At 54.2% G+C, this 13,124-nt stretch overlaps 1 protein-coding gene across 9 annotated transcripts in view; it reads right to left on the bottom strand.

The window, feature by feature from the left end:
* Positions 1-4,680: 4,680 nt before the first annotated feature.
* Positions 4,681-13,124, bottom strand: part of ZC3H18 (zinc finger CCCH-type containing 18) — a 67,169-nt gene continuing 58,725 nt past the window's right edge. For 5 of the 9 annotated variants that reach the window (XM_023761115.1, XM_023761109.1, XM_023761112.1 and 2 more), the window contains 8 exons: positions 12,584-12,688; positions 10,633-10,776; positions 10,105-10,164; positions 8,783-8,943; positions 8,340-8,542; positions 7,605-7,701; positions 6,283-6,379; positions 4,681-5,590 (listed from right to left, as the gene is read on the bottom strand). In XM_023761115.1, the coding sequence (XP_023616883.1) occupies positions 5,383-5,590; positions 6,283-6,379; positions 7,605-7,701; positions 8,340-8,542; positions 8,783-8,943; positions 10,105-10,164; positions 10,633-10,776; positions 12,584-12,688 (1,075 nt within the window). In that variant the 3' untranslated portion in view covers positions 4,681-5,382. The remainder of the gene's footprint in view (positions 5,591-6,282; positions 6,380-7,604; positions 7,702-8,339; positions 8,543-8,782; positions 8,944-10,104; positions 10,165-10,632; positions 10,777-12,583; positions 12,689-13,124) is intronic. The other 4 variants (XM_023761110.1, XM_023761114.1, XM_014463125.2 and 1 more) reach the window with 1 other exon arrangement.

Raw genomic sequence — 13,124 nt, 5'->3', positions numbered from 1 at the left:
GGTTTGAACATTATCCTGGAGAGGGCTGCCTGGGGTCCATGGGCACTCTCCAGGCTGAGGGCCTGTCTCTCCTGGTCTCAAATCAGAGTCTAAAATGTCCAGCTGAGGAGAGTCGGGGGTGGTGTGGGGTGTCTTTCTTCGCCTGCTGGCAGGTGCCAGAATGTACATACCGTGACATTGCCATTCCCTTTACATTTGAAACTGCATAACTGATGTGGCATGAAGACCCCTGAGGGGAGGGCCCGGAGAAGGCCCCTGGTCACCCGGGCTCTCCCAGCTTCTCCACTCAGCAGTGTGTGACTCTGGGCAAGGACTTGCTCTCTCTGGGCCTCAGTACCTGCACCTGTAAGCAGGGCTAAGCTGCCCTCTGGGGAGCAGGTGAGGATTATTCTGAATGGTGGGTGGATGGATGGAGAGATGCATTGAGTCCCCAGGATGGCCTCTCCTACAGTGCCCCTACCCATCCACCCTCTGCTTGCATGCTTCCTGCAATGGGAAGCTCACCCTCTGCATTAGTTTGCTAGGGCTGCCATAATAAAGTACCACAAACTAGGAGGCTTAAAGCAACAGAAAATTATTCTCTCACAGTTCCGGAGGCCAGAAATCCAAAAACAAAGTGTCAGCAGGTTGGTTCCTTCTGGGTTCTCAGTGAGGATTCTTCCTGCCTCTTCCAGCTGCATGTGGCTGCTGGCGATCCTTGGAGTCCTTGGTTTGTAGACTCTGCCTTCCTGTTCACATGGCCCTCCCCCCGTGTCTGTGTCTTCTCAGGACACAGCCTAATCCAGCATGTTCTCCTTTCAAGACCCATACCTCAATTATGTCTGCAAAGACCCACTTCTCAGATGAGGACACATTCCTCACAGGTACCGGGGCTAGGACTTCAACATATTTTTCAGGGGGACACAACTGAGCCCAGTACTCCCTCTACCGGGTGGGTTAGGTCCGGTCAAGAGAAAGACCCTCCTTAGGCTGGACGGACCTGTCTCCCTGCTGGGGCACTTGGAGGTCTCAGAAAAATCCCAGCCCCTTCTTGCTGCCCCCAAAAGGTAGTGTGAGCCCCTTGAGGACAGGGACAATGGCCCCAACACACCCTGCCCAGGTACTTAGGTGCTCCATTAACAAAAGGGAGATAAGCCTGGACTCCCCCATGGGAAAAACAGGGTGACAATGTCCCCACATGCAGGCATTACGAGGCTCATGCTGGCGAGGAGGCAGGCCCGGAGCTGAGTCAGAGCCGGAGGGAGCCGAGAGAGGGAGGCCAGTGGGCAGCAGCGCTCTTCCTTTGGGCTGACAAGTCCAGCTGCATTCATGCAGGTGCTCAATTAGGAAATGAAAAGGCTATAAAACTGTTGCTTGTACCAGGCTCCTGGGTGTCCCCACCCCGAAGGAATGCATGGATGCTTGAGTCCAGCAGGGGGAGCAGGGGGTGTCCCCTGCCCAGGCCAATCTGGTAGGTGTCTGCATTTTCTGTGTTCCTGTTTCTGTTCTGAACAGCTGACTGGGTGGGTGGCGGGAGCTGCACTGGGTGGAGGAAACTCATCCCTGAATTCATACTCATTCTTCCTCACGTTGGGCCCTGGGAACTCCCAGCACAGTTCCCCAGAGGCGTGAAGGCCAGTTTCCTGGAGGAAGTTGGCCCAGGGACTGAGAGGGGTCCAGCAACGCCTGCCGAGGCCAGAAGGGCACAGGGTGGACCGGGGCGGTGCCTCATTCCTGGGCTGCTGAGGCAAGTGCAGAAGTCCCAGGTTGGGCAAGACTGGAAAGGCGCCGCCAGAGGAAGGCAGGAGGGCGTCCTGAAGGTGGTGGCAGGAAGACCCCCCTCAAACCATGTCCACTGTACCACACCCAATGGCCACGCCCCCTAAAGTCCAGAGACACACAACCAAGAGGATGGAGATGCAGGAAGAATGTGTGAGGAGATTTAGAAGGAGGAGGAGGAATGGATGGAGACAGGTGCAAAGAGTCACAGGCAAATCCAGGAACAGACTGGTGGAGGAAAGGCAGGGGAGAGAGAAAAAGGCAGAGGCCAAGGCGGGAAGGCAAAAACAGGAGACAGAGACAGACACGCCAAGTACCTGTGTGGCCGTCAGTGGCTCGGGGCCCTTCCAGCCCTGACTGGACAGAAGCAGTCAGGTGGGCCTGCAAGAGGGGTTTGCTCCAGGCTCTTTGGGCTCCAGGCTCGAAGTTGTCACCTATCCTGGAGGGAGGCCCACCAGCAGGGCTCAGTACCCTAATCTGTGAAGTGGGGGTGACAATTTCGGGCCCCCCTTCCCTAGAGGGTGTGGCCTTCCCAACCACTGAGCCCCAGCAGCCCTGCCTGTGGTCAGTCTATCACACAGCCCAGTTTTCTTGTTCCCACAGCACTTCGCGCTGCCAGGAATGACCTCTTTACCTCATCCTTGTCCAAGGGGATGCTGTCCAGGGTGGGGAGGGGAGTCCCTGCTTGTTCACCCAGGGCCTGGCCTTCAGCCAGAGCTCCTGAGCCTCTCCTGCTGAGCGAGGATGACCACTGCTCCTGGGGGATTTAAGTTGGCAGGGGAATTGTCATGGAGCTGGGGAGTTGGCAGAGAATGGGGAGGGGGCAGGTGGAGGCCCAGGGTTTGAGGGGAACAGCAGGGGAGATGGAAATCAAGACCTGACCCCTTCCTCGGGAAGGCCCAGTGTTAGGAGCTTCCAGCCTAGTGCTTCCCGGGTTACACTTGACAACAGTGCTGTGGCAGCAGACATGGAGGGACTGAGGGGATGGGGCCAGCTTGCCTGAGCTGAGAGGAAGCAGGATGAGTCAGGTCAGAGTTCCAGGAACCAAAACAGCATGTGCAAAGGCCCTAGGGTGGGAGAAACGGCAGGCAGGTGGGAGGGGTTAGCATGTGCAGTCCCTCTGGCTGTGGAGTGAGGACTGGAGGGAAGGGGATCCACAATGTTCTGGACACTTGAAGAGCAGACTGGTGGATAGAGATGGAACTTGAAACCTGTAATTATTCCCACTATTTGCATGTTAACCACCTGTCAGGATCGGTCCTCACATTCCCTTGAGGGCAAAGATGCCTGAGGATCCCATCAAACAGAGGCCTCCCTTTTCTCAGCTGCCTGATCCGGAATGTTCTTTCCACTAGACCTTGGGAGAGGAAGAGTTGGCTCTGGGTGTGGTCCTCGCTCCTCCCAAGACAGCCACCTGCCCAGCCTAGCCCAGGTGAGCTCCTAGTTTAAAACTAGCTTGGGTGAAAGGGACCTAGTGCTATGGCTCCAGGATCAGGTCAGCCTCTTGGGACCAGAAGGGGCTGGTGGGGTGAGCAAGGAGGGCTGAGGACAGACTATGTAGTGGGCTCACCTGTGGGCTCCTGGCTCAGAGGGACAGTTGCTGCCCAGCTGGATTGCAGGGCCTAGTGGCTTGGGGCACAGAACTCACAGGGACAGGCTGTCCTGGGTTCTGACTCGTGTCCATGGACGCTACTCATTCAGAAAATGGGAGTTCCCTTTGCACCTGGCTTTGTCCTAAAGGCAAACCAGATAAGCCTTTAAAACTTGACTGAGGCGGCTGTGACGTAAGAGGTATCTGGTGTCCTGTGCTATGCGAGGGGCCTAGACATGAAATGAAAACAGTACACTCAGGAGGCCTGGCTGCATGGCCAGCCCACAACACTTAGGTGCTCCATTAACAAAAGGGTGTGGCCTTCCCAACCACTGAGCCCCAGGCAGCCCTGCCTGTGGTCAGTCTATCACACAGCCCATGACAATTCCCGTCTTGATGGGAAGGCCACAAAACAATGCCACAGGTTTCCCAAGCTTTCCTGTCTAGTGTAATTGCCGTATAACTGTGGGGCAGGGGGCCGTGGAATGCACCCTGTAAGCTGGTCGCAGCTCAGGCAACAGATGAGAACCCCAGGCTGCTGCCTCCTGACACTGGCCGGCAGGGTCCTTATAGGCTGGCAAGGGACTGCCATGGAGCTGGGGAGCTGGCAGAGAATGGGGAAGGGAAGCAGAACTGGAACTGGGGGCAGCAGAGTGGGCTCTGGGGGGCATTTTGTCCACAAGTCCTTATGGTACTTGCTATATGATAACCTGAGGGTGGCAGGGCACCCGCAGGCCCATGGTACCCCTTTGAGTTTAATCCCACTAGGAAGGACCCTGAGCGAGCACTCAGGTCCCCCATCCCCGCCCTGGTCGTGGCCCCACTGCGGTGGGCACTGCAAGTGCTGCTGCTCTCAGAACTGCTGGCATTTCTGCTCTGCAGTGGACGGACGGAGTGGTGTGTGGGGACTGGCTGGCCCATCTAAGGCTCTGAGTGGGGAACTGGCTTTGGGGATGGATGATACAGCCTGGCCTGAGGAGCATCCTTCCTGACTTCTGCAGCCCCAGGGCCTCTACTGGGAAAGGTGTTCACAAAGCCCCACCAGAGCCAGTTCCACTGTGAAGAAGCTGAGGAACAGCACTCCCTGGGGGCCGGGGCCAGAGCGCTTGGGCTAACAGGCGAGTGAGCAATTACTGTTCTGGGTTGGAGGCTCCCAGGGAACGGCACAGGGGCCTCTGGTAAACTCCATGTCTTCAGCCTCCATCAGCCAGGGACCCCTAAAGAGCAGGTGGGCCCAGCAGATGTCGTGAGGTGGCCAGGCCCCGTGCCATGGGGAGGGTAGAGGGTGTGGAGCCCAGGCACATGCAAACAGCACCACCAGGGCAAGATAGCTGCTTATCAAAATATTTTTATTTTAGGAGACCCCTCAAAAAAAGACCCTCCACATTAGACAGACGCCCAACAATACCCATGGCCTTTTTTTTTTTTTGGTCTTTTCTGTATATTTTCATTTTCAAATCAACTAAAACAATTTGATGCTTAAAATAAAAGACAGGAACTATTTCCCAGTCAGACTTTAGTCAAGAATATATATATATATATTTTTTTTTGATCCTGGGGATGGGCAGGGGTGGGGAAGAGGTTGCTCAGTAGCACTAGGTGTTCCTGTCCACAGTAGGAGAGCCGTGTGGTGAGGACACGGCACACAGCAGGGCGCGAACTTGCCTGACTAACCGAGGGAGGAAGAGAAGATGGGGAAGAAAAAATGTATGGGCCGGCTGATCCGGGCATCTGGGACTTAAAATTTACATAAAACTGTGCCATGTCCTCGCTCGGTGCTGTCTGCCTGTCTGTCTCTGCTCTGGGCAGGACTGGTCAGTGTGGTTGGGAGAAGGCTGAGGTTCAGCGTCATCTTCATTATGTGTGTGTGGCTTCTTTTCCAGCTGAGAAACTTTTTTTTATTTTTTAATTTTTAAAAAGAATCACAGCCAAAATAAGACATTAACTGCAAAATCCAAAATGGCTGCGCTTACCCTATTTATAAAAACACATAGTCTTTGCCTCTGGCAGGGGAGCTGAGCCCGCGGGGCCCATTACACTTTCCCGGGAATCTTGGCCCGCTTGCGAGCAATGGCGTCCTCCACGGCTTTGAGCTGTTTTAGGAGCTCCTCCCGCCTCGACAGCGTGCTGGCCTTCCCTGATTTGGTGCCCGTGGAGGCGGCGGTGCCGGCGTCTGAGGCTTTACCAGGCACACTTGTGACCTTGCTGGAGCTCTTGGACTGGGGTGACAGTTGACGCTTCCTGCGAGGGTGGGGAGGTTGTTAGAGGGGTCCAAGTGCCTGTTCCTCTCTGCTGAGCTTCCTGCCAGGCGGGGGACACGAGGCCCAGTCTGGGGGCCTGGACCCTGTAAGCTGTACCCGCCAGGCAGAAGGCACCCTCTACCCAGTGAATGGTCTAGAAGTGTCCAGGGTCAAGCTAAGCATCCTGCTGACCTGCCCCCTCCTGCTTCTGGACCTTGTATGCGCCCTCATTCTGTGGTGAGGTGAAACCCCACACTGCTGACTTAGGAGGACCCCCGAGGCCTTGAGGCCCAGATGTGTGTGGAGGGTTGTACAGCTCTCTGAGTCCTGTGCCCGCCCTCCCCATATCCTCCCCCACCCAACCCTTGATCCTGAACTGCATGGTGTAGGGGCACAGGGACTCAGAGCCGACTTCCCAGGAAAAGAAAATTACTCCTACTTCCTATGCCTGAAATGGAAGGTACAAAAGAGCTGTGACCATCTGCCCCCAAAACTGACCCCCCACCTCAGGCTGTGAGCTGAGTGCCTTAGGCTGCTCCTCATTCCAGGGCCCAATTGGGGGGGTGGTGGTGTAGAGTGAGACATGTGTTGGGCCGCCTTCTTGCCTCCAGATCTAAGACATTGCCCAGGTACCTCTGGGTCTGCGGGCAAAGGAGCCCACGTAGTGTGGCCATGGCACAGGCGAGCACTCACCTGTCTGGCAGGGCCACGGGAGCCTTGGAGTTCTGGCCTCTCTGCCTTTCTGGCTTGGGAGAGCCCAATCTCCCACCTGACTTCCGGTCCCGAGAACCTGAAACAATGTAAGACCAGGGTGCCAGTTACACATGGTCTGGTGCAGCCTTACTGATGCTAGTGACCCCGTTCCAAAGAGATGTGACAGATCAGCACAGCTTCCTCATTTTTAAAGGAAGAGGCAGAAGGGCAGAGCCGGTGAGAAAGGAGGAAGGGGGAGCCCTGATCATGTCAGATTGAGAGCCTAGGAAAACCCCGAAAGCGGAGCTCCAATTTGGGTTCCAGGTTTCCTGAGCTAGCATCTGAACAGACCACTGAGCAGTCAGACTCTTTTCACTAACACCGAGGCCCTACCCACTTACTGTGCCCCCCTTTCCCACAGCCCAGGGTGGAATTTCCGGAGCCCTCGTGTTTTGTGCTATCACTGGAGATGAGTACCCAGCCGTTATTTGCCAACCAGATGTTAGAAAAACAAAAAACAAAAAACAATGCCACTCCTTATTTTTCATGAAAAAAAAGTTATTTTTATTCAAATAGAGTAGCTTATAAATAAATATTAAAGCCCGGCCTGTGTAGCTCAGTGGTTGAGCATCGACCTATGGACCAGGAGGTCACGGTTTGATTCCCTGTCAGGGCATATGCCCGGGTGATGGGCTAGATGCCCAGTAGGGGGCGTGCAGGAGTCAGCCAATCAATGATTCTCATCATTGATGTTTCTCTCTCTCTCTTGCTCTCCCTGCCTCTCTGAAATTAATAAAAACATATTGAAAAAAATAAAACTTTTTCTTAGTTTTAACTTCTAATACTGTGTTGATAATTCACAAGATCAGAGAAGTTCCTTGGGGTCCTCAATATCTATCTATCTATATCTATATCTATATATATATATATAAAAGCCTAAGTGACTGTTTGACCGTTAGCTATGACGTGCACTGACCACCAGGGGGAAGATGCTCAACGCACAGGCATGGAAACATGGAACAGACTGATGGATCTCAGAGGGAAGGGGAAGGGCGGGAAGAGATTAACCAAAGATCTTATATGCATAGTAGAGGCCCTGTGCATGGATTCATGCACCAGTGGGGTCCCTCGGCCTGGCCTGTGGGGACTGGGCTGAAACCGGCAGTCCGACATCCCCGAGGGGTCCTGGATTGGAGAGGGTGCAGGCCGGGCTGAGGGATCCCTCCCATGCACGAATTTCGTGCACTGGGCCTTTAGTTTTAAAATAATGGATGAGGTCCTGGTCCCTCTGCCCGTCAGGCCCCTGCAGGGATTGAGCTCACCTCGGTCTGGGGATAAGTTGGCCCGCTTGGCTGGAGGAGGGCTTAGCCTGTCCTTGTCTGAGGGCTCATATCGCTTCCTGCTCCCTTTATCAGCGGCCTGAAAAAATGGAGGGAGAACAGTGAGGACATAGGGTCTGAGCTACTGGCCACCAGGAGGAACACGGTGAAAGGAACATAGTGTGACGTCCTCACACCAGGACCTGTTCTCTGCTCCCCTCTTCTGGGCTCCCTCTTTGCGGTCCTGAGTGAAGCAAAGCCCATGGTTTTGGGGCCTTTTTCTGTAGCGAAGGTGCCAGCAAAGATGCTGTGCTCCCTGTGGGGGCCACGAGCCAGAGAAGGACTCTAGCAGACTCAGCCTCTTGCTCTTCCGGCCCCATTGGGCCTTGGGAACATCAACTCACAGAAGCCAAGTTTGCTTTGCTCTGTCCCAGTGCTGACTTGTGGGAACTGGCCAGCCCAGGCACAGGGAGGAGGGCCAAGGGTGTGGGTTCTTAGGACAGGGAGAGCACCCACCAGGGGATGATCTGATGCCCCAGGACATGCTATAGAACCCATCTACCCTATGCCACACACCTGTTTCCCACAGGACTGACCATCAAGGCAGGCAGATGAGCAGGGGTGATATCTGGCCACCAAGTTCAAATGGCCATTTGGTCCCCACTTGGTCTCAGTCCCAGGATGAGCTGAAGGTACGTGGCTCCCTGGAACTCTCACCAGATGTGCCTAGGGCCTCACCTTGTTCAGCAGTGTCAACTTGATCTCCTTGTGTGCCACAAATGTACCCTGCTGGGGCTGCCCAGAGGGTGCCTGCTGGGGAGTTGTGGGCTGCTGGGAGGATTTACTGCCTGTGGAAGATTTTGAGGATTTGGGTGGCTGTGTGGATGAATCCCTTTTCCGCTTATCCTCTTTAACGCCATCTTCTTTCTTAGATTTTCCTGCTGACAAAAAATGCTTGGTCATGGTCACTGATACTACATAGTGGTTTCCCAAGTGCCACTTGGTGGAGGGGTGCATTATCAAGCAGGCAACATGTGCACAGGGACGAAACTGGGAGGTCACCACGTTCTTGTCTGACCAGCTGCACGCAGTGCTGACTGAGGCTACATGCACCCTCCTTCCATGAAGAGCCTGCCTCTCCTCTGGAGCCACTACAGCCAGGGCACAAGGAGCCCCCATACCTTTCTCCTTCTTGGTCTGGGCTGGGGTGGGGGACCGTGAGCTGGCTGAGGACACAGGGCTGGCCAGGTCTGCGTACATGTCTTCCGAGTCCACACTGTGCACCGAGCTGCTGCTTGACGTGGCGCTGGACACTGAGGAGACGCTGCTCACGCTCAAGGACCTAGACACATAAAAGCCCATGTCTCTGACTGAGGACGGGTTGATTGGGTGGGTGGGTGGGGGGGGTTCCTATGTCTACTTTCCCCAATTCCCAGTTTTAAGGAACGTGTACCCACCAAACCTGAAATTTCAGAGGGGACTCTGGGTAGTTTAAAGGTGCCACATAGTGTGGAGATGCTCACGCCATTTGCTGGACAAGGACATATGAGTAAGCGTGACTCAAGAGTTAGTGATGATAGAACTGAGAGTCCTGGTTAATGATGCACAACACAGGGAGAGCTTCAACCTGCAGACACCAGACACTAGATGCGAGATGGCTTTAACCATGGCATGTCTCAGGAAAGTATGCAACGACAGCCAATCTCACAGGTCCTTGGTTCTTTCACAGCCCATGTTGCACAAGGACTTGAAATGCACAAAGCTGCTACATCAGTGTCTGCTGAGTACTCTCTCTTTAGCTCTGAGAAAACACCAATCACTGTTCCCTAAAGTTGTCAGATGCTGGACAAGGGAGGGGGAAAGAAAGAGAGCCCAAGATTTTTTTTTAAAGGTTAGGTCTTTAAACCTATTTAGAAAGATTTGGGCAAATGTATATAAACCACCTGCTGCCTAGAAATAAGAGAAAGTTTGACTTAAGGGATCTAAGGACTGATTAATACTGTTTTCTTTTTAAACACCCAAATAACAGAATTCTTTTCCACTTATTTTCTCAGATTAAAAAAAAAAAAGGCTGTCCCCAGCTGCCTCAGGCACAACAGGCCAGGGCAGGACCCAACCCTCCACACAAAATGAGCACGAAGCCTCCGTGTGAGTCTCTTTCAGTCCTGACCTGGAAGCACCCTGGCTTCAAGCCCGCCAGGGGCTTATGGGAACAGAGGGCGTCCCAGCCCCTCCACATGCTTGGAGCCACTGGACCAGGCTCCCTACTCTGTGAGCATCAGTCCATTCTCTTCTCTGCGTCCAGGTGGAGATAGCCAGCCAACCACGCTGCTCTTGAACAGCACTGACTGACAGCTATCAGCTGTTAGCCACAGGCTGCCTGATGGGGAGAAAGGCTCACACCTGAGGTGACCTCTCCTAAGGTCCTGGATCCTGACTGGGAGGCAGGAGCAGGGGCAAAGAAGCTGATGGGGACTGGGGCCAGAGAGATGCTGAAAATAACCTGGATCTGGAACTAGAGCCGCTGTAGCTGCTGCCACTGCCACTGCCACTGATGGTCCGCCTGCAACACAATTGAAAGTCCCGTCACATCTCTGCAGACTCGACAAAGGGCAGACAGTCTCTCTTCAAAACCAGGGCTAATCACTGGTCCGAGAAAGATGTTTAACCAGTAACTTGCCACAGACTCAGAAGTGGGTAGGGCTCTATTTTCTTTTAAGTGCATTTTTTTTTTTCTCAAAAAATGAACTTCTCTTCAGTGTCTTCCCCCCATCCCGCAACTGCCTCTTTCCAGGGAAGATTCTGGCTGTCAAGGGAGTGCCTTCCCACCTCAGGTGGAGCAGTGAGATGGGCTCATGCCTCCCACGGGGAAACAGGCTCAGTGAGGTGGCCTAACTAGCCCCAAACCTCACAGATCAGGGATAGAATGGGTTCCTGGCCTGGGTTGCTTTGTCCAGGAGATCCCCTCCCCTAGCCCTGGCACCAAGGAGACAGAAATCCCCATGAGGCTCCCCGAGAGTAGTGTGCTTACCTCCTGGGGGGGGTCCTGGCTTGGCGCTCCCTCCTCCTGGCTTCCCGAGGGTCTCCTGGCTTGGCAGGCTCAGGGGTGGGGGCAGTGGTCTTGGGGGCCTGTGGTGGGGCTGGAGGTGGGGCTGGTTTCTTCACCATCTTCTCTCTGTGTCATGAGATGCAAAGAGGTCAGACCTGGTGGAGGAGCCCAGCCAACGACCTCAAGGTGTGACTCCAAGGGTGCATCGCCAGGAAGGCCAGGTGGGCTCTTGGAACGTTTCTGAAGCTTCAGGCCTACTTCTCCCTACAGGCAGGAGCCAGAGGTGCGTCAGCAGCAAGAAGATGGCTCATCTGAGAGCTTTTGAGAATCGCTGAGAGCTGGCGATATGCTCCCCCAGACCTCCTGTCCCGCATGTGGGGGTGGCCCCTTGAGGGTGCTGCAGCATGTTCACATGTGGAAACCACACTGCAGTAAAGAAAACAGCCCCCAAAGCTTGTTTTTTTCTATCTGCTAATCGTTTTAGTGGTGCTGAGCACTCCTGATTCAGATGGAGTACAGAGCATGTGCCTATCAGAGACCCTGTCAACAAAGTGATCTCAGCAGGAAACAAAGTCTTGGTCAAAAGCACAGTGTCAGAAGGGAGTCAAATCTTTGCTGATGAAAATGCAGAAACGAAGCATGCATCCTGCATGACTCTGTCTGTGAAGTCCTGGTAGGGGAATAGCCACTGCAGGGGCTGGAGTGTCTGGAATGTGCAGTCTCACAGGTTTGTTAACCCGCATTGAATGGTACAATGTAGATGGATGAGTTGTGTTGCACATAAATTATATCTCAATAGAATCCTATCTAATAAAAGAGTAATATGCAAATTAACCATCACTCCACGATGAAGATGGTGGCGCCCATAGTGGCTGGGGCGGGACATTGGCGTCGTCTCTCCAGCAACGCGAGCCCAGCAGGCAAGCGTGGCCTGCAGGCAGCACCCAGCAGGGCCTGCTTGGCCGTCGCCAGGGCAACCCGGGAGCAGGCAAGCACAGCCCGCAGGCAGCACCCAGCAGGGCCTGCTTGCCCATGGCCATGGTGTGGAGCAGGCAGGCCCTGCAGAGAGCAGAGAACCACGGGGAGCAGGCCTAAGCCATCAGTAGGACATCCCCTGAGGGCTCCTGGATTGGAGAGGGTGCAGGTCAGGCTGAGGAACCCCCACCCCCTGTGCACGAATTTCGTGCATCGGGCCTCTAGTTCATTTATGAAAGTTGGTTGTTCAGGATTCCCTAAATGTTTCTGAGGCCTTTTAGCTCTCTCCATTTAGGATAAAACACTGGTAGTGTGCAGCATTTCAACGCCTATTATACAGCAGGTATGGGCTCTTTCCCCACTAAACAAGTAACTACTATAAGAACAAGTCAGGAAGCAGGGGCTATGACAAGGACAAGGCCCAAGGCAGGTATGTAGGTCCAGTCTGTTCACACAGAGGCTGCCTTGCCCCTTAGGTGGCAGGATTGATGTCACAGAGAATTAACTACCGACCTCCCTAAAGTGCCTGGCTGAGACACTACACGTCAGGTGTTACAGAATTTAGGTGTTCGTATAGTTCTATATGTTTCTAACTTCTCCCATGAGCCACATCTATTGAGAAGGATCAATGTGACTTATTCCAGGAGCAGCAAAGGTGAAGAGGAGACAGAGTCTGGTAGGCTGCTCCTTTCCATGCATCGCAGACACAGCCCCAAGGCTGAGCGTGACAGGAACCTCCTCCCACCTGCCTGCCTGGTAAGAGCGGGGCTGGTGGCTGCACTTCCTTGGAACCCCAAGGAGCACGGACATTACCACCCCCAAACAGTACATGGCCCCTAGGTCTACACGCCCTCCTCTAAGGGTACTGTCTACAGTTCCCCTGGGGCTTGTCCACATATGAGATATGAGGGAGGGAGGCGGATGCTGAGTCAGCCTGGCCTGACCACTAGGCACTTACCCTGCTTTCCCAGGAGGCAGAGCTGGCTCCCCCTTGGTTCTGACAGAAGGTCTGTGTGGAGAAGGCGTTGGAGAGGGGGACGGGGATGAGGAAAAGGACCGGGACCTAGGGAGTAAACAGAAGTGTGAAAAGGGAGCACCACAGTGCCCTTGTCCAAGTATGAGCATGCTGGGGATGCCACCTCAAATTCACAGAGGAGGCCACCATGAATTTCTACTTATTTGCCTCAGATTCTTACTTATTTACAGGATTTCAGACAGTTCTTGGCCATTTCATAAAGTACATCGCCAGAGGGGAAAGGAGAGTGCTGAGGGGATAGCTGCTAACAACACTGCTGAGTCCTTCTGAGGCCCTGAGCCGTGGGGCATGTGAGTGTGGGCAGGACCTGAAGGGCACAGGCTCTGCTCTCTGTGTGCGTATGAAACCACAATGAGGAGACACACAGCCTGACTAGGCCCTGGCAGCATGGGAGAAATGGAAGGCCTAGTGGGGCACCTTCACTCAGGTGCGTGGCCCCAGGAATGGCCAGCAGCACAGGCCC

The sequence above is a fragment of the Myotis lucifugus genome, unplaced genomic scaffold (genome assembly GCF_000147115.1).
Source record: "Myotis lucifugus unplaced genomic scaffold, Myoluc2.0 scaffold_198, whole genome shotgun sequence".
Classification (NCBI taxonomy): domain Eukaryota; kingdom Metazoa; phylum Chordata; class Mammalia; order Chiroptera; family Vespertilionidae; genus Myotis; species Myotis lucifugus.
The sequence above is the reverse complement of the archived record's forward strand: the minus strand, read 5'-3'. Positions and strand labels throughout refer to the sequence as shown.